General features: G+C 36.5%; 1 protein-coding gene across 1 annotated transcript; it reads left to right on the top strand.

The window, feature by feature from the left end:
* Window position 1: 1 nt before the first annotated feature.
* On the top strand, window positions 2–4,849 carry LOC113681549 (proteasome subunit beta type-2). Its single transcript, XM_089188684.1, has 7 exons — window positions 2–121; window positions 920–1,042; window positions 1,644–1,714; window positions 1,976–2,068; window positions 3,142–3,211; window positions 3,716–3,765; window positions 4,527–4,849. Exons 1-7 carry the CDS (start codon window positions 31–33, stop codon window positions 4,620–4,622), a joined length of 594 nt encoding a protein of 197 aa, XP_089044810.1. The 5' UTR covers window positions 2–30; the 3' UTR covers window positions 4,623–4,849.
* Window positions 4,850–18,977: the final 14,128 nt, after the last annotated feature.

The raw sequence follows: 18,977 nt of genomic DNA, 5'->3' as shown, positions 1-18,977 counted from the left end.
TAAGTCATTGTGTGGTTTTCAGCAAGCAACATGGAGTGTTTAATAGGAATTCAAGGTCCCGACTTTGTCCTAGTTGCTAGTGATTCTGGTAGTGGGAGAAGTATTATACGCATGAAAGATGGTAAGGTCATTTTCCAATTTGATGCATTCGTTAAAAGGATCGCTGCAAATGCGTTTGATTGTGAAATGTGACATGACAACCGAACGCGCCATTAGGCCAGTTCGTCAGTGATCATGACTCAGGTCTTTTGTCAAAGTTTACCGCTTTTTGTCGCTTTTAAGTTTTCTAATTTCTTGTATTTGTCTTTGAAAAAAAAAAACGTCAGGTGAAACTTTTCTCAAAATTTTCTGAAATATTTTACTCTGAAAGACTTGTCATCACTTAACTATATCCAGAAGTTTTTACATTTGTTTTTCCATTCGTTTTTTTCACTCTCTTCATGAAATTTTGCCAAGTGAATAAGTATTTGAAGATGCTGGAAATACCATTCCTTGCTGGGTTGATTAATTTTGTTATGGCTGAGAATCGAGGACAATTACCTGCTCAGGAATTAAACCTGAACTTCTAAACCCAGAGCAGAACACACTTACCGCTCTTCAGGGTTCTTACAAAGTGAAGGGACCCATGTACCAGAACCATTATACACTCTTGTCAATCAGGGCCTACCTTTGCTTAGAATTTGAGAAGTTCACTTCAAATAAGATTTTTTTTCAGACCACTTTCTTAGGGTAGCTCTAATACTTGAAAATTTTATTAAATCCCAGACTATCACCCAATGTGCTACATTACCCTTCCAAATTGACTTGTATTTCCTTATAAAACAAGGAGAAATTAATTTTGCTTCAGAAGTCCCTAAGGGCTTAACTTCCCGCATGCCTTCAACTGGTCAATGAATTACTATGAATGTTGTTTGTGTAGACCAGGACAAAATGTTCAAGTTGAGCAGCAAATTGTTGATGCTGGTGACTGGGGAAGCTGGAGACACAGTGCAGTTTGCTGAGTACATGGAAAAAAATATACAGCTGTACAAGATGAGAAATGGTGGGTCTTGTTAATACGATACATTGACATTGTTGCTTAAATGACTATTTTCACCTTCAATAAAGGCTTAAAATTGGCTAGCAAAGGCTTAGTTACTGTATTTTTCTTTTATGAAAAGTGGGTCATTACTTTGGATTTTGAAAATCAGAGGAGGGTTGGGGACAACTAAATTTCTTTTAGGAGCTTAGGATCTAGAGGGAAGGGGAGAAGGGAAGGGGGGGGGGTAAGAACTTTTGTCTTTGATTGTCCTCTCTCCTTTCTCTATGCACTTAAACCCTCAATTAAAAATGATCACAGTGAAGGGTCACAAGCTTGTAGCGCTAACTTGATCTCCTTAATAAGACACCTGCATTCCATGTTACAACTGTGGTAATGGGCAAAATATAGCATTGAAATTCAGCCAAAGATTGTACTTAAAATGGCATCTCATCATAGTTGTTGTAATGATGTCAACTATCATTCCAAGATCACTACGAGAACTCTTGTGTAGAATCTTCAACGATTTTGCATTACCAGAAGTAACAGTGATAGATAAGTAAAATATTGTGGTTTCTCCATGTGGAAAAGCAGCTATGAATACATTTTTCCTTCAAATTGTTAGGATATGAACTTACTCCTCATGCAGCAGCCAACTTCACAAGGCGAAACTTGGCAGATGCTCTACGAAGTTCCGTAAGTATAAGTTAAAGGTCATGCCCCCTTTTGTTACAAAAAGTGTAATGCTTCCGAATGAAAAGTTTGACTGAAATGAAAGAAAGAGGTTTCAGTCCAAGCTTTTCTTTCAAAGCCAATTATCACCACATTTTGAACAAGCAAAGTTGAAACCAAACCTATATAGAGAAAAGAAAGCCCCTTTAGGAAGTGCATTATGAGTCAATTAGTTTCATTATTAATGATTTAATAAAGATAAAAGTTTATTTATCTGTTTACTAGTCTGCTTACCAAGTCAATTTGCTGCTAGCTGGTTATGATGACACAGAAGGTCCAGAACTTTATTACATGGACTGGCTGGCTTCACTTCAAAAGGTTTGTCAAGTCTCTTTTTATTGGAGCGTGTGATAGGTGCTGTGTTTGAATAAGAATATTCCCTCCTTCTATTTGAGATATCACAATTTCCAAGAATATTGAACACATTAGATGTATGATCCAGCCAGCAATACTGTCTCTGCCATTTCCTTTTAGTCAGGTAGACAAAGGGTAAGCTTAACTTGTTATCTCCCAAGATCTAATTGTTAATTCTCCCCTCTAGCTGCTACACAAATTTTTTTGTAAATTAGTTACGAGAATTTGTTAGTAGATGAAAGTAGCAACTTCTTTGCTGGATAATGTAAGGGTATTATAGGAATAAGTTACATGTTGATTACTTGGATCAATATCAGTATCTGGGCAACTGCCTACCTACCCCTCCCCTAACTCAACAACAGTCAATTGATAACAAGTTAGGGTTAATTTTGGGCTAGGGGAGTAGGTGGGCAGTTGCCCAGATACTGATACTGAACCATTACTTCTGGGAGTTAAAGGTTTCAGGAAAGTCACGAGGCAGTTGGCAAAATAATGCAGATGTTTCAACCTTAACATAAAAACTTCCTGGAATATTTCAGCAAACAAGTTGTCTTGACCCTCTTAACTATAATAGTAAGTTTCACCCTTACAATATCACCCTTAACCCTTTAACTCCCATGAGTGACCAAGACAGAATTTCTCCTTACAATATCAATACAATATCAACCAGATAAGTGTCGAGAATAAAGAAAAATATCAGTTTGGGTATAATTAGTTGATCTAATACTAAATTCTGGGAACTACCAATGTAAGAATTGTATGTTTGACAATAAAGAGAATTCCAAGTTTGATCCAGGAGTTAAAGGGTTAAATGAAACATTAAGGAATAAAGGAAATGATCACCAACTCGAGAAGCTTTTGACTGTTAAGCAAATTCTCCTTGTCAGCAGGAAATGTTTCGAGCGCAATATGGAGAATATGCATACTGATCTTAGGGTATAGAAAATAGGGAAAATGAAAGACTTTAAGGCAGTTGTCAAGTTATTTTGATATGCGCAGGTGCTTAACATTTTCCATTTTTATTCCTTTTTTATCAGATCCCATTTGCTGCACATGGTTATGGATCATTCTTCTCCCTTAGTATTTTGGATCGCTATTACAAACCAGGTACATTAATGGTTTACTTGATTGTACGGAATGTAATTACTCAATGCTCGATGACACGCACACAAAAAAATTAATAAATAAACAAGGAATTATGCGCAAGGAATGAAATAAACAGAGGATGAAAAGCCACCTGCAGATAAGTCATCATGAAAATCCAAAATCCAAATATTTCCAACAATATAAGGAGTTCAGAATACGTAAATGATGGATCGCTGTCAGTATCAAAACAACTGCGCACCTACCCCTCCCCAAACCCAACGTTAACCCTAACTTGTTATAGCTGACTGTTGTGGGGTTAGGGGAGGGGTAGGTGCGTAAATGCTCAGACACTGACATTGATCCTAGACGATTTTATAAACACGGAGTGAGTAAGCGTCTAGTTATGTGTCTTTGTCACCGCACCTTGATATTTTGTTTGTAGCTTAAGTTAGTGATAGCTACATTTAAGAACACTTATTTTTTAGATAGTTGAAGTTTGAATGTCATTTTTTTTTTCTTAACTAGGTTTAAGCCGTGAAGAGGCTACGGAGCTCCTTAAGAAATGCATTGAAGAGGTAACATAGTACGAGAAGTGATAACCTCATCAAAAGAAAGCAACGCTTCTTGAAATTAACGCGAATGTCGAAGATTTTCTTTAATTACATATTTTCTTTTTTTAATTTTTACTAAGCACTTAGCTTCGTGTTGTTCAATGTAGTTTTTTTCGGCGACCATACTTTTTGCACTAGTCTTATGTTCCATTTTTCTAAGGGAGCGTTTTTATCGGTCCATGTATGCTCCTTTTTTTATAAGCCAAGGACCACTACTTCGTTACGCTATGGTCATCAGGGTACTTGGTCACTTCACCGACATGTCAATTCGCCGACAAACAACTCGCCAACACCTTGGGTAACTTCGTTGACATCTTCGGGTACTTCGCCAATGTCAAGAATTAATTTTAGTCAGAGTTTTAATTAAAATGATTAATTTGAACAAACTGCAAATGCAAACCGAAGTTGTCGGCGAGGTGACGTCGGCGTGTTGGCATGTCGGCGTGTTGGCATGTCGGCGAGTTGGTTGACGGCAAGTTGACTTGTCGGTGGTGTTAACAGGTGTAGGCATTGGTTAAGTTGTCGGCGAGGTGACTTCGGCGTGTTGGCGTGTCGGAGGGTTGGTTGACGGCGAGTTGACATGTCGGCGGTATTAACAGTTGTAGGCATTGGTTAAGTTGTCGGCGAAGTGACGTCGGCGAGTTGATTAACGGCTAGTTAACATGTCGGAGGTGTTTACAGGTGTAGGCATTGGTTAATTTACCTTTTTTTTTTCTCTTCCTTAGGTACAAAGGCGTTTCTTGGTTCGTCTCCCAGATTTTTTCGTCAGAATAGTCGATAAAGATGGTGTCCATGACGTTTCTATTCCCTCTAAAAGTTGAGAAAGGAAAGATCTAAATGTTATCAAAAAATAATTTTAGATCTTGCGCGTTTGATCTCTTCTCAACGTTTATCGTAAAATGTTCGTGAGACATTTGAAGTATCTGTCGTATAAGTTATATTTTGAAAGTGCATTGTTTTCAGAGTTATAACTGTAAAAGTAGCCGTGAAAGTCTTTTGTTTTTGTACCGTCGAGCAGCTGTGATAATAAAATGAAGACATTTCGTCAGTGCCGTGTCTTTGTGTGAGTAAACTTGGAGTGGGAGCAAATGAAACCTTTGGGATAAGACCAGTTGGTCTAATTTCTCCTATCTAGCTGCTGAAGAGTTTGTCTGTTCTCAGCACTTGCTTGCTTTCTGATAACGTTTGATTTGTAGTAATCACTCCTTAATGTACTTGGAGCACCCTACCGCAAAAAAATTACAATGAATTCATTTTGCCGACAGAAGCTGACTGATCACCGCTATCATTCTGCTTTGTCGACCTGCTGGTCTTTTCTTCGTATTAGTTTTGAGCGGAGGAATGGGGCAATGAAAAAGAGGGAATGAGAGAAAGGGAATGGAACTCGCAGAAGAAAGGAATAGGAATTGAGGCGGGAAAGAGAGAGAAGCGTCACGCTCCAAAAGACGTCCTGTTTAGACGTTTAGATTTGGTGCAGAGAAATAAGGGTTGTTGGTGATAAGGGATGTTGGTCCTTGGTGGAGGAGAGAGAGCTTGCTGTTTGATGAGAACAAACAACAGCTGCGTAGAACAATACGATCTAGATGATTTTTAGGGGGTTTTTCGTAAAAATTAATGGCTGCAGGGGACTTGCATTTGACGAACGCGAACGTAAGAGATTTCTCCGATGCACTTGCTCTGCGCCGCCACTCCGAACTAAAGAAAAAAGAAAACATACAAAAAGGAGGGAAAAAAAGTGGATATGGTCACATTAAATATGGCTAACCTGGGTCTTAACAACATTCCTATTCCCCAGGATCTCTCCGTCTTCGTAGTCTAAGACTTTTACTTCCCATCACTCTTTGTGGGTGTTTTCTGTTAAATGTAGCGGCCATAACTCGACCTAATCGAAGTTATAATTTTGCAAAGGTTTGTTCTTCAAGCGCCCAAATCATTTAACTCCTTTGTGTTGCATTGCTGAAGTTGGTTGACCTTGCTTAAAGGCTTCAGTCGTGAAACACTGGTCACATCCCTACATCAACGATGACCTCGATCAGAAAGATTTCTTTGCACTTAAACTGGTAAGATTTGTTGGCTCATTTTACTCTGTCGTTCAGTTCAATACCCAAAGTTTACTAGGTTTTCTCAGATACACCCATAGGCTACGTTGATTTAATTAGATTGTACATGTACATGAACTTACCAAGATTATCCCACACTTGTGAGGCAGAAAAGCTTTTATCGCTATTTGCTTAAAACCCAGTTCATTCTTAAATTTTAGACACTAGTTCTGTTTTCCGGTGAAGCCAATAGTTAAAATCCTTAATAAACTATATTTGTACGCCAAAATAACTTGTTACTTCATCTCCCTTCACTCAATATTTAAAAACACAATACCTTTTGATTGACTAACACACAGACTGACTATTGATAGACACAGAGCTTTCAAGTTGATTTGTTGAAAAAGAGTGAGATGTTGTACTGTGTAGCCATGGATTGTGATGCTGTGGGCATCACCTTCCAAGAGGTGGGTGGGGGTGTATGGGGGGCATACTCATCTGAAAAACTGTGAAAAAATGCATGAGCTAAGATGTTTGTTGATTTATTATGAGTGTGTTTTGAGAGAGTTCATGTTACTAGGTCTGTGGTCAGCATGTGAACATGTGTACTAGCCATTAAACCCATGGTGGGTCTGCATGAGTATTTCCAATTGTAAGAAAGTGCTCACAGCCAGTTGGATGGGAATTAGAAGTAAATTATATTTGGAGAGATAAATCATTCTGACATTTTGCTCTGGCTGGAGAAAGGAAAAGATTACGAACTCTGATTGTAAAGTTATTAGTTTTGATTCTGCTCTCAAGGAAGCATAGAATTTAATATGTTTGCACATTAAAACTGGAACAAAAAGAAGCAATTTCTACACTGGTTTCTGGGAAGGATTTACTGGCCATGTTGCCAACTGGCTTTTAGAAAAGCCTGATGGAAAAAAGAGCTGTACTGTTTCACCAGAGTATGCCAGTTTGTATCAAAAAAATTGTGGCGGGTATTGTTTATGATCAAATGGAAAAAAATTGTCATATAGATTAATGGCAGCTCTATTCAATGATTTCTGTTTGGAAAATATAGAGTGCAGCAAATATCAGCTCATATTTGTGACCACAGAGGAGGTTTTGTGAAAGCCATTTCTTTCCTGGCTGAAAAAAAACTGCCTCACCATTTCACTCATTGGCTCCATGTGTGTTGGTTTTTAATTTCACTCATTTTGATGGGTTACCTGTTCATTTCTGGAAATGCAATGATACACAACTAATTAGACAGACAAGGTCCTTTTCCTCTATATTAAAGGTTTGTCATTACTCTGAACAAAGGTAAAATGACAATCATTGAAAAAAATTAATAAAAAAAAAAACTTATGCTTCTTATAAGGCTGTTACCTGTTACACCAATACACATAATTTCACTTACATCCATATGATTTTGACATACTGTTCCACGAGTGTAATTGTCGTTAATGCATAAGTGTTGATATGAAACTTAAGATTGAAAAATTGGCATTTAACTTACAGGATACCCTGCAGATGCCACAGGTTACTTGAAGATCATGCAAGTGGATTAGATGTCTAGTGATTGGGATTTGCAGTTATGTTTAGGCAGTGATTGTTTTACTTTGCAATCCAACTTTTGGGAGAACCAGGTAAACAAAACTTGTGCACATGCCAAGTTCAGTGTTTAACTCAGCTCAGACATGCAGTTGATCTCAAGTACCATGCATATAAGGTTGGACTTCATCCTTTTGATTCAAGGGTACCCTGGGACATAGAACATTGAGTGTACCATCCATTTTTTTCAATCTTGGGCTATACTTTTCTCAAGATTTTTATTAGGAATCAGAGTGTTTGACAACAGTTCAAGGGTTGGTTGAGAAGGGGGTACTCACTTGAAAGTCACAAGTTTTTAAATGGGGACGGGGGCATCCTCTCCTGGATAAATCAATGTATTGCCCTGTTAAAATCTTGTGCACTCTGTAGCAAGAATTACTTTGATTAAATGCATGGCTTCCAAACTTGAGAAGTGTTATGAGCATTTTTGAGGACAAAAGAACCATGAGGCATCACCAAAAGTACTCAAGAATATAACCAAGTTTGTCTCCCTTTTCGTGAAGAACTCTTGGCCAATCCAAAGCTGATGTCAGTGTTCTCCTTTATTTTAAGCATGACAGGTAAAATAAATTTTCAAACTGGTAAAGCAATCCCTTTACAAGTTGAATTTTCAAGAATTCCAATCAATTTTAAACAGTAATAAGAAGTACTACAGGTGGTAAATGTTACCGGTTACTGCCTGAAAAGGAGAACACTGCATATTATTTCTCTATAGTTTCTCAATCCATGGTAAAGTCCTGGGAGGTTTCTTGATCAAAGTAAACAGCAGACAGTAAACAGAAGAAAATGGTTCAAGAATTCTGCTAACTGCCAAGTCCTTTAATAATTATTTTTATCTGAACAAAAGTCTGAAACTCTCTATGTTTGAACAGCTGATAATTTTTTTTCTGAACAATTCTGAATTTGAGGTTGTGTCTCAGCCAATATACTATTAAATAAATACAAAGAGAGATTGTCATTTAGTTACATTTTAAAAGAAAGATTAATCATAGAGCTCAGGGATATAGAGAAGCAACATGGCACTCATCTCACCACCCTTCATTTCCCTTTCTTTGGCCCTCTTCTAATTTTACTTTCATTTTGTCCAAACATTAGGGGGAAAACATATTCAAAAAATGGGTCCAATATTACCACTCCCACTTTTACAGAGCCTTTTACAATTTTCTTAAGCCCTTCTTCTAATCTATATGCATGGTTTCACTTTGGTTAAGAGCATGTCCAGGTTATTGATTTATACAGTCAAATGTCCCCAAGTCAGAACCTCTGATGCAATATAAAATGGCAGCACAGTTTATATAGTGGCCAGTGAGAGCAGTTATCAGTGAAGACAAGCTTGCAAATTTAGGGCTTCAGTGAGATTTGAACTTGTGACCCTTGGCATTGCATAAATATTGGTTTCTTTAGGGTCACTTTCAATGTTACACCAAACTGAGAATTGAGAGAATGAAGCCTTAACTACTCAGTGATCAAATTTGCTGCTAAAAGCTGTTATGAAATCTGACCTTAAACACCTCATCCCCAATGAATGAAAGAAAAACAACTTAGGCGAAAGTGGAAGGATACCACCAGCTTATATGTATCTCTGCTATCAATGTGTTGAGTAACTGGGGCAAACCATTGCTTTGAAAATGAATATACAAGTTTCTAAAGGGAAGTGTGGTGTCCTTATAATGAAAGAGACTGGTGAGATGGCCGCTCACATGAGATTTCACAATTTGTGAATTCAGATAAAATATCCACTTGCAGATCAGTTGATGAATTTCTTCTCTCAGCAATCTAAAAATACAAATGATTTCTTTTATTGTGACTCTTGAAGCAAGGAACTTTTTGGTGAGTGCTTTATGAAGTTTAGAAATTTTTCTTGTAGTGCCAAGTTATTGCCAGGTTTCTTGAAAGTAGCAGTTGACATATCTTGTTTTATCAAAGGTTGTGACTCCTGGGTGGATTGACTGTATGTTAATTACTGTGAACTCGACTGCTATGTTTTCTTTAAATCTCTCCCACTTTTCATCAGTGAACTGAATTAAGAGCATTATTGAAAGTGCAATTTATCAGTTTGTTCAAAGTTTCTGAGTTTTATCAAGTGTTTGGAAGAGAAACTTAAATCAGGCATCTTACTCAAAGGAAACAATCACATTGTTCAGGTGTGATTAATTGTACCATGCCTTACCAAAACAATGTCACATGTCACGCAAAGCCGTACGAAACATTTTCTTTTGTGTTAGTAAGGAATGAGGAGAGGTTCAAAAAAAAGTCCCAGAGCTCTTCAGTCCAAATTAAAATCCTATTTCCACAAGTACTTCTGGAAATAACAAAAAGAGGAAACAGATTTGCACATTTAAGAATTGACAGTGCTAGGAATTTAAATGGGAAGTTAAAGGGAAAACACAGAGGACTAAAATTTATTCACAGTAATTACTCATGTCTTAACAATAGTGGTATAACTGTAAATTGGTTTTGGAAAACACCTCATTTCTATTTCAATGGTTAATTGACATCTAAAGAAAAAGAGTTTGGAAGAATTTAGACCCAAAGAAAAGTCACACAGGTTGTCACCAAATCAACCACAACATAATGTCACACTGTTCTGTTTACATGGTGATTTTGATGAATTAAGTAAAGGTTTTGGCAAAAATTTTGGATCTGCATTGCATTTTGTATGAGAAATAAGCTGTTCACTTAAAACCAGACTTAGCTTGTTACCACAATGTCTTGTTGAGACCTGCACTGAACTTGGATATATTTCTTAGGAGTTTACCTTGTTCCTTCAGATAATTGGATTGCAAAGTAAAACAACTTGGTAAAAAAAGTGTTACATTTTATTAACAAAATAAAAATTGTCTCTGTTGTCCATGATTTTATATTAAAAAAAAAGAAAAAAAAAAGAAAAAAAATCTAGCCAATCTTGTCCCTACTATCTGGTTGCTTCCATTCTGCTGCTGTTACCTGGTGTTGCTTTCTTTAGTCCTCATTCTTTATTCCAACTTTAAAATCCTGTTCTGTTCTGACTGATCCCTTAGTCCAAGCCAGGGACAGTTAAATACTTGGTAGAGTTGACCACTTGCTCTCAAGTAGGGGTAGACAGGGTAGAGGAAAGTGAGAGTTTGCTCCCCATGCCTCCAGGGTCTCAGTCCTAATTTGTCACAGTACCACAGCTGATCAATTTGGGATATTAATGAGTGAAAAAAAATTAAAATGCCAAATGGAATTTGATTGAAGGCGCTGATCTGCAAGTCAATGTATCAGAAGCTAAAGTGATTAGCCTAGGCGCCAATACAGAAAACAAAGAAAATTGTGCTCTCCTGTAAAAACTTAAGTAAAAACCTATTTGAGTTAGAAATGTTCCCAACCTGCATAAGGAAAACAGAGATGCTAGCTTGCAGTATCCAATTTGAGTACAATGTCAGTGAAAGCAAGGAAAAGTGATGAATCCACAAATCTAAGTTAAACAGACACATCACAACAACACCAAAGAGCACAAGTCAATAAAGGTCTCTCATCAGTGAAGATACCCATATCCACATTCTCTCTCATCTAACTTGCAGTACTCTAACACTACTTTCATTGTTTATGAGCAAGGGCAAATGTTTAGTTTACTTTGAAGAGGAATAAAATTATGCAAAAGGTTTTAAATTATTTAAATTCAGCTTTGTTTGTTAACTGACCATATCAAATCACAAGATGTCTACAGGGAATTGCATTTTCAAAAATAAATGTGTGCAAAGGATAGGAAAAAAGAAGCAATTCACCAGAGGACATCTGTGATCTGAAACAGGCAATCAACAAAAAAAGTCTTGAAATAAGTCTTGAAATAAGTTCTAAGCTATGGAAATGAAAGACAACTACTACCAAAACACTAAATCTTTAGTTTTATGTGATTTACAACTCCTTGATATCTAGTTCCCTTAGATATTTTCAATTTCAGCTATTAATATGCTAATCATTTCTTGACATGCTTCAGTCACAAAGTTCTCCATGACTTGACCATTGTGTGACATTCCCTCAAAGGCACTTACATGAAAGCTATTTAAAATTAATATCTGTGTAATTAAATTATGATGAAATCTAACAATAGACTAAATACTTAAGTACTTATAGGAAAAAGAGGAAAATCTTGCTGTGAAAGTAATTTTTCCTAGTGAAAATGCAACGTTTACTTTCTTAGAAGAGTAAATTAACTTTTAATTTTGCTCATTCATGACTAACTCTATTGTATGAATAAATTAGTATGACCTGAAATAATAACCTAAATATTAAAGTAAAAGAACTGTTTTACAGATGAAAATGCTATTTTTATCAGAGTGAATTAAGTTACCTATCAAAGACTGACCCTAATTTTTATAATTGGTTTTTAATTTTTTTTTAAATGAAAAGGACAGTGATCCTAAAGTTAATTGTTTTCATATAGAAAAATACCACCATTATCAAAAAGGAAAGAAGGGAAATGGGAAGAAAATGGTTTTAAAAAATGGTAATGAAAGCTTTTCATTATTTGCTAAAGGATGAGGGAAATCCTGAAGTATCAATTCCTATTTCCCTAAAGTATGCTACTCAAATTATAATTATTATCTGTTTATGAAAACAAAGACTGGCTGATCCTAAAATTATTTTATAATAAAAATCAGATAATTTTTTTAATGTCTATAATTGTGCCTATAGTAAATATTTGTCTTATATTCATGTTATATTTAATCTAAAATTAAGGAAGAGAGAGACCAGATACAGGATCAACCCATCAAAGAGACCCCAGTGACTATTAGCTCAATTTGATGTCATTGTGAGAATCCAGACCAACTCAGACAAATGAACTCATCACCAAACCTTACTCTCACTAACATGCACCTTCCTTGAGTCCTACAATTTAGCATCCCTGTTTAATTATCCTTGGTTGATGAACATTTTGAGGGATACATTAACTGCAAACAAGCACCTTCTATTGCCAAAATGTTCTGAAATGATGGTGTGGTTCTGTGACAAATTAGGTGAAACCCTTAAGACATACAGAGCAAACTCTCACCTTCCTCTACACTGTCCTCCTAACTTGAGAGCAAGTAGCCAACTCATCCAAGTGTCCAACTGTCCCCAGCTTGAATTTCAGGATCAGACAAAACATTGTAGGATTTCTCAGTCAGAATACTTCAGAGGACATCAGAAACACACCTTTTCAGAACAGGCAGAGCTTCCACAACCCAGCAGGGATATGATTGGCTAGATTTTGAATTTTTTTCTTTGTTCTTTGTGTGTGTGCCACCAGCAATCTGAAATTAAATAATATCCTAACAACTTAAGTAGATATACAAGCTCACTAGCACAGTACATAGGATAGCATATTACAAATAATAATATAAATAATTAAAAAATATTTTTCAGGTGATGCAAGTTCATGTTTCAAAGCCTGAACTTGTGTAGCCTGTGAAAGGATGTGCTCAGACTACTGTATGTATAAAAATGGCAGAAAAAATACAAGTAATAGAAAAAAAGAGTAAAAATCCTAAAAGAGAACCTAAAAGAGACCATGAGTTGTTAATCCAAAAGTGACCTGGATCAATATGTAAATTTAAAGTTAAATGTTGTCTATGGTTTTTAACTTGTGTAGTAAAAGTATCTTCATAGAAACTACATATTCCAAAATAATGTTGGCATACTTACCATTGAAGAAAATAGAAATTTGCTTTAGTATGAAAAGAAAATTAAGGCAATTAACTAAGAAATAACCTACACTTCAGTCTCCCATATGATGTTAAAGTTATTTTGTTGGATAGTTTAGTTGGTAGCAACAAAAGTAGTCCACACAAAAAGGTCACAAAGTAACCATGACCAAACTAAAATATTTCTACTAATAGTTAAGAGCAGTTTTCTGATTACCACAACCAACATCATGCACTAAACCTTAATAATTATGAAACTGTGAGGATCCTGAGGACAAAAAACCTTAGAGGAACCTCCAACCCCTAAACTTTACAAGAGCTGAAAGATCCACAACCCAGAAATCTGAGGCCCAAAAACCTATAAATAAGAAAATTCAGTACCCCCAATCCAATCACCTAGAATTTAAATATCCTAAGCAAAAATCAAGCCCTAGAAACCAGCACTGGAGAACTTACAATATTGACAACCTAAGATCCACCAACCTGTGCTCTAGTTAACACAACACACTTATATCTGGAGAATCTATGCCTTGAAATCTGACAACCAAAAATTAAGGTGCATAAAATCTTAGAACCCTTAACCTTGGACATTAAAATCCCAGACCAATAAACCAAAGAGGCAAAAATAAATCTAAGACTAGGAAATTTAAAACCAAGAAGTCTATGACCCAAAAGCCCAATACTTAAAATACTTCAGCCCCAGAAACCCTTGAAACCTGAAACATCTTGAAGTTGGAAAACCCATTACCTAATAGTCTAGGACCCTGAAATGGAAAGCCTGGCAGCATGATGTTGGTAATGTTAGCTATCTCTAATACTAAAGATATTGCCAAAGTATGGCTGCTCCATAAGCTACCCTTTGAGCAGTAAGATGTGCCTAAGTCTATCTTTAACTATAGCTTGGAGAAAAATCTTGTAAATGTGAAAACAAAAAATTAAACCATTGGGCGTTTGTTCCTTTTCTGCCCTTTCTCACTGAAAATTTGCCATTTGAAAAGCCTATCATTGGTCAGTGGTCTATAATCCAGTTGTAGCTCAAGTCAGTTACCCATAATAACTCAGGAATCTCTGCGGTACTAACTGGTCCCTATACTTCTGCTGAAGTTTTTGCAGTTTTTTAAGTTTTAACCCCTGGGTTAGAGATTTTAGCACCCCTTTACCTGAATATGAGAATGACAACTCTATCTATTTCATCTGCCCTTGTTCCAGCTTGATTAGGCATTTAATAGCTATGGTTGGAAATTGAATTTGATAGATTTAAGATATTTTACAGTGCCCTTAAATGTGATGCTATTGCAAAGTGTTGTTAAATTCTGCAAAATTTGATAAACAAATTAGGCAAAGTCACTACTGCCAGCTAACTAACATATAGCTGCTGAAAGGAATCTCAAGAATTATTTACTTTAAGGATCTTATGTCATTTGTACAAACAAGTGCTGAAAAAATTAGGACCCAGAAACCTTACAGCTTAAAAATCATAGACCCAGAAACCTTACAGCTTAAAAATCATAGACCCAAAATCCAAATAACCTGAGACCCATAAATCTGACACTCAGAATACCTTCAACCAAAAAGAACCTTGGATTCAAAAACCCTTGGACCAAAAAACTGCAGATCCAAATGACCTAAGACCCCCAAACACCTTTAGATGCAAAATCTCTGAGGCCAACTAAGATGCACATCCACATACCTCCCCCCTAGAAAAAGGAAAAAGAACCAAGGACCCAAAAACTCATAGACCTTAAGATCTAGAACCCAAAACCCCAAGATTCAAAACCATAACCCAGAAGCCTTGGACCTGACCAAGGAAAACAATTTCCAATTCTAGAGCAAAGGGAAATAATCGATTATAACAAAGCACATGTTTGAACAACTGTGGCACACACACTTAAAAAAAATTATCATTAGAAAAAGGTATGAGCTAAAGAAAAACTAACTAATTTAAGAGTTTATGAATGGAGGTTGTGGAAGAACAGCTGGGTGAAAAACCTCCCCATACATCCACTTGCCCCTAGGAGGAAAACCCCAGGCCAGCTGTACCTCACATTCAAAGGCCTCCTGGGCTGGGTCAACTAAATAAGCTTAAGTGCCATCGCTGGGAATGATAAATCATCTCCAATCTTGTCCTTGTCATCCAATGTCAGGATTCCCCTACAAAGATGGGTTTGTGTTATTGAGTTTTGTGCTCTTCAACTCCAATAGAGGGCTTCTATTGTCCATTTCTGATGGTTTCATCAGGCAGATCTGTAAATAAAATTAATATTTAATTTAATTCAAAAATGTCATTATATCCAAAAAATTCATATATTGTCCTTTTTTATCTTAAAAAAGGATTTTTGCACATAAACCAAGTGGCCCAACCCACCATAGCTAATCTTTTTTCTTCCTTTGGCACAAAGCAACCAAAAATATTCTTTCTCTTCCCATGTGGGATGCCAATCTGTCACAGTTTCTAAACACAGCTCATTTTCCTTGACAGTTTAACTCCCATAAGTGACCAAGACAGAATTTCTCCTTAAAATAGTCAACATCAATACAATATCAAGCAGAAATGTGACAAGAATAAAGAAATTGTCAATTTAGGGAGTAATAAGGTGAACCAATACCAAAGTCTCTGACCTTACATCATAAGAATTGTATGGTTGACAGTAAGGAGAATTACAAATTAAATCTGGGAGTTAAAGGGTTTACAGTTTAACTCCCACAATAGTCAATATCAATACAATATTAAACAGACATGATGAAAATAAAAAAATTGTCAATTTGGGGATTTTGGGTGAACCAGTTCCAAATTCTTTGACCTAACATCATAAGAATTATATGGCAAACAAGAAGACGACTTACTAATCAGACCTGGGAGTGAAAAGGTTACACGCTAATCTTTGCTATCTCAAACCTGGCAATACCTTGAAGCAATGAAGGTCTTTCTTGCACAGTTTTAACCTTGATAACTCAAAGCATGTTTTTCAACAGGTAAGGAGTAAAAAAAACCTTTACTTTGACTTAATAGTTTAAGACTTGGAAATTAAAACACCTGACAGCATGATGTTGGAAATATTGGCTATCTCTAAAGTTTATGATGTTATAAAAGTGTAGCTGCTTTATAAGCTACCAAATGAGCAGTAGGTTGTGCCTTAGATTGCAAATAAGTCAAAATATAGAATTTACGATCATGCAGCATAAATGAAGCATTAAAAAAAAAGTGTCTGAAACATGCAATTCCCATCTTGTGAAAGCTTTCTAAATAGCATATGTCTTGTGGCACAGCCACAGTAAATGAAATTAGGCATTATGCTATAGAATCATGACAAGCCTAAAAGATTCCTTTGAGCTCTCAAGTAATATTTGACCTTGAAAGTCTGGTACTTCAAAAGAACATAAAAAAGTAAATTACCTGTTGCAGTTTGCTCAAGGCTCCTTCCCAGGCCATGTTCTGTGGCTTGTCCATAATCCATGTACCCAGGCTTGTCAACATGTCATACACCACAACCTACCCACAGATCACATACCAAGGCTTGTCCACCAGCTGCATACCAAAGCTTGTCCACAGGCTACCTTCCAAGGCTTTTCCACAGGCCACTTACCAAGACTTGTCCACAGGCCACCTTCCAAGGCTTGTCCACAGACCACACATCAAGGCTTGTCCACAAGCCACCTACCAAAACTTGTCCACAGGCCACCTACCAAAACTAGTCCACAGGCCACCTTCCAAGGCTTGTCCACAGGTCACCAACAAGACAAGACTTGTCTATGGGTCACCGAGGCTTGTCCGTGTATCAAAGCTTTTCTACAAGCCAATCACCAAGGCTTGTCTACAACATACTTACAAAGTTTATCTATCTAACAACACTTCCTTTTTTTTTTGGTTGAATAAGCAAGAAGCAAAATTAATATATAAATTGGTATGAAATACTTGCAGGCAAAGAGGGCAGTGAGAGAGCTTGTAGATATTAAGCAAGACACCACAGGAGAATGGAGGACATCATATTGTTTATGGATTGTGGTATAAATATCTTCATTTACCGCATTAACCTGGGGATAGGCTGCTTTTCCAATCAGAAAAATGAGATAAAATTTTGGGGTGTGGCTTATATGGTAGTACAATCATTTTGACACCTCATGTAAGTCTCCTTGGAATATATCATTTGTGACAGCAGGTTTTTTTTTTTTTTTTTTTTACTGAGTGAAATTAAAGATATGCAATAGTCAATTCCACCAATTTTGAAAAACTCTGTTACTCTGTTGCTTATGGCTGCATTACACAGTTTAGTAACACACCCTCTGTAGAGAGGAACCCACCTGATGGCCACTAAGGCCACTTATTCATTTTATTCTAAGCCAGCTTTATAAACTTTCCAACTTCTCTTTGGTAATGGCTTCATTATGACAGCTGTGCAATTTCAAATTGCAATTCACTGATTATTTTTTTTCTACCATAACTTAATCAAAAATGCAAGATGCAGCCTATCTACAGGTACAGCCTATGCAATGGTAAATATGTACAAGCACTAGGAGAATGAAAAGCCACTCCCAAAAAGAGGAGAAATGCAAAGAGGATCTGCAGTAAAGCCAATAACACAGCAAGCCCTTCTTTTACAAACTACAGTAGGTTCATAGTTACAAAGTAACAATATCTGACTCACAGCAAGGTTGCAAAGCAATGGTAAAAGCAAATCCTTTAATTAAATAGGGCTTATCTTGACACAACAATTGCAAGTCTCTGAGGACTTCAATCTAAAGGATGTTCACAGTTAAATTTAAGGTTTACAAACAGAGAGTAATGCCAGAGATATGAACTCAAGACATTCATTACACAGAATAAGTGGAGAATGGGTCTAAAAGGAAAAAATGCATTTTTTTCAAAGATCTGAAAGTCTTGGATTTCCTTTTGAGGCTAAGAATTGTGTTACCATAGAAGCTTAGAGTTATTAAGCACCTATCAACATTAAGCTCAAGGGAGGAGAGGGACCCTGGACATCTGTGGGGCATTAGACCTCCATTACCATACCCACCCTCAAAATTTGACTTAGAGTCTGGATTCCAGGATAGAGATATTTGATTTTTGTATGGGCAATTTTATATCCTTAACAATTTATTTGTTCCATTAACAGGTAAAGTAATTTCCTGTATTAAACACATTGAATGTTCTTTAATTGACAACAAAAATAGTAAAGTTATCAATATTACCTCTCTGTGGATATTCTTACAAATCAAGATTGTCAATCAATTATTCATAGTAAGGAATATAATTTGCCCAAGGTGAGGGATCTTGATCTGATTTTAATAATTTTTCATCCCCTTGAGTGGAAATAGAGAATAGAGACCAAACTTTCTTCAGAAAAGTAAAATGACCTCTATCCGTCCAGAATCCACCCCCCCCCCCCCCCCCCACCCTTTGTGCGTCACATAGATAGGTGCAATACTTAGCTTTGGAGTACATCAAAGGAATCCGATAGGGTTGGAAGCTTACTTGACATTTAAATATAACAGAAAGCAAAATTACATGGCCAAATAAATATTTAGATCAGAAAATCTAAACAGTTTTGAGGGTTTTATTCCTTACCTCTGGCAGTTGATCACTGGTAGTTGATCAGAATGTTGCACGTGTCTCCATTTCAGAGTCTTGACAACACAGTCGTTTCTATTTTGTTCACAAAAACATCTACAAACGAGAACCAAGATGTTCTGGGAGGCAAGAGATGTTTAAGCTCCCGTTTTCACTCCTATTTTGTATCAAAACGAACAAATGATTTCCAAACATGTTTGGGCGCCATATTGGACTTATTGTCAACTTGTTCCCAGTGCTTTCGTTCAACATATCAAAACTGGTCACGCTTATTTGTCACGCAACTCGTAAAGCTCAGATTGATTAAGAAAAATAATTTTAAAA

Source organism: Pocillopora damicornis, chromosome 12 (genome assembly GCF_964200805.1).
Source record: "Pocillopora damicornis chromosome 12, jaPocDami1.2, whole genome shotgun sequence".
Lineage (NCBI taxonomy): Eukaryota > Metazoa > Cnidaria > Anthozoa > Scleractinia > Pocilloporidae > Pocillopora > Pocillopora damicornis.
Note: the sequence above shows the minus strand (reverse complement) of the source record. Positions and strands in the feature narration are given on the sequence as shown.

What these genes read in the sequence shown, in the direction of transcription:
- LOC113681549 (XM_089188684.1), top strand. Translation starts at nt 31, where the DNA reads ATGGAGTGTTTAATAGGAATTCAAGGTCCCGACTTTGTCCTAGTTGCT. An exon ending in GCTGTACAAGATGAGAAATG is followed by an intron (nt 1,043 to 1,643) that starts GTGGGTCTTGTT and finishes TCAAATTGTTAG; the next exon opens with GATATGAACTTACTCCTCAT. An exon ending in GGATCGCTATTACAAACCAG is followed by an intron (nt 3,212 to 3,715) that starts GTACATTAATGG and finishes TTTCTTAACTAG; the next exon opens with GTTTAAGCCGTGAAGAGGCT.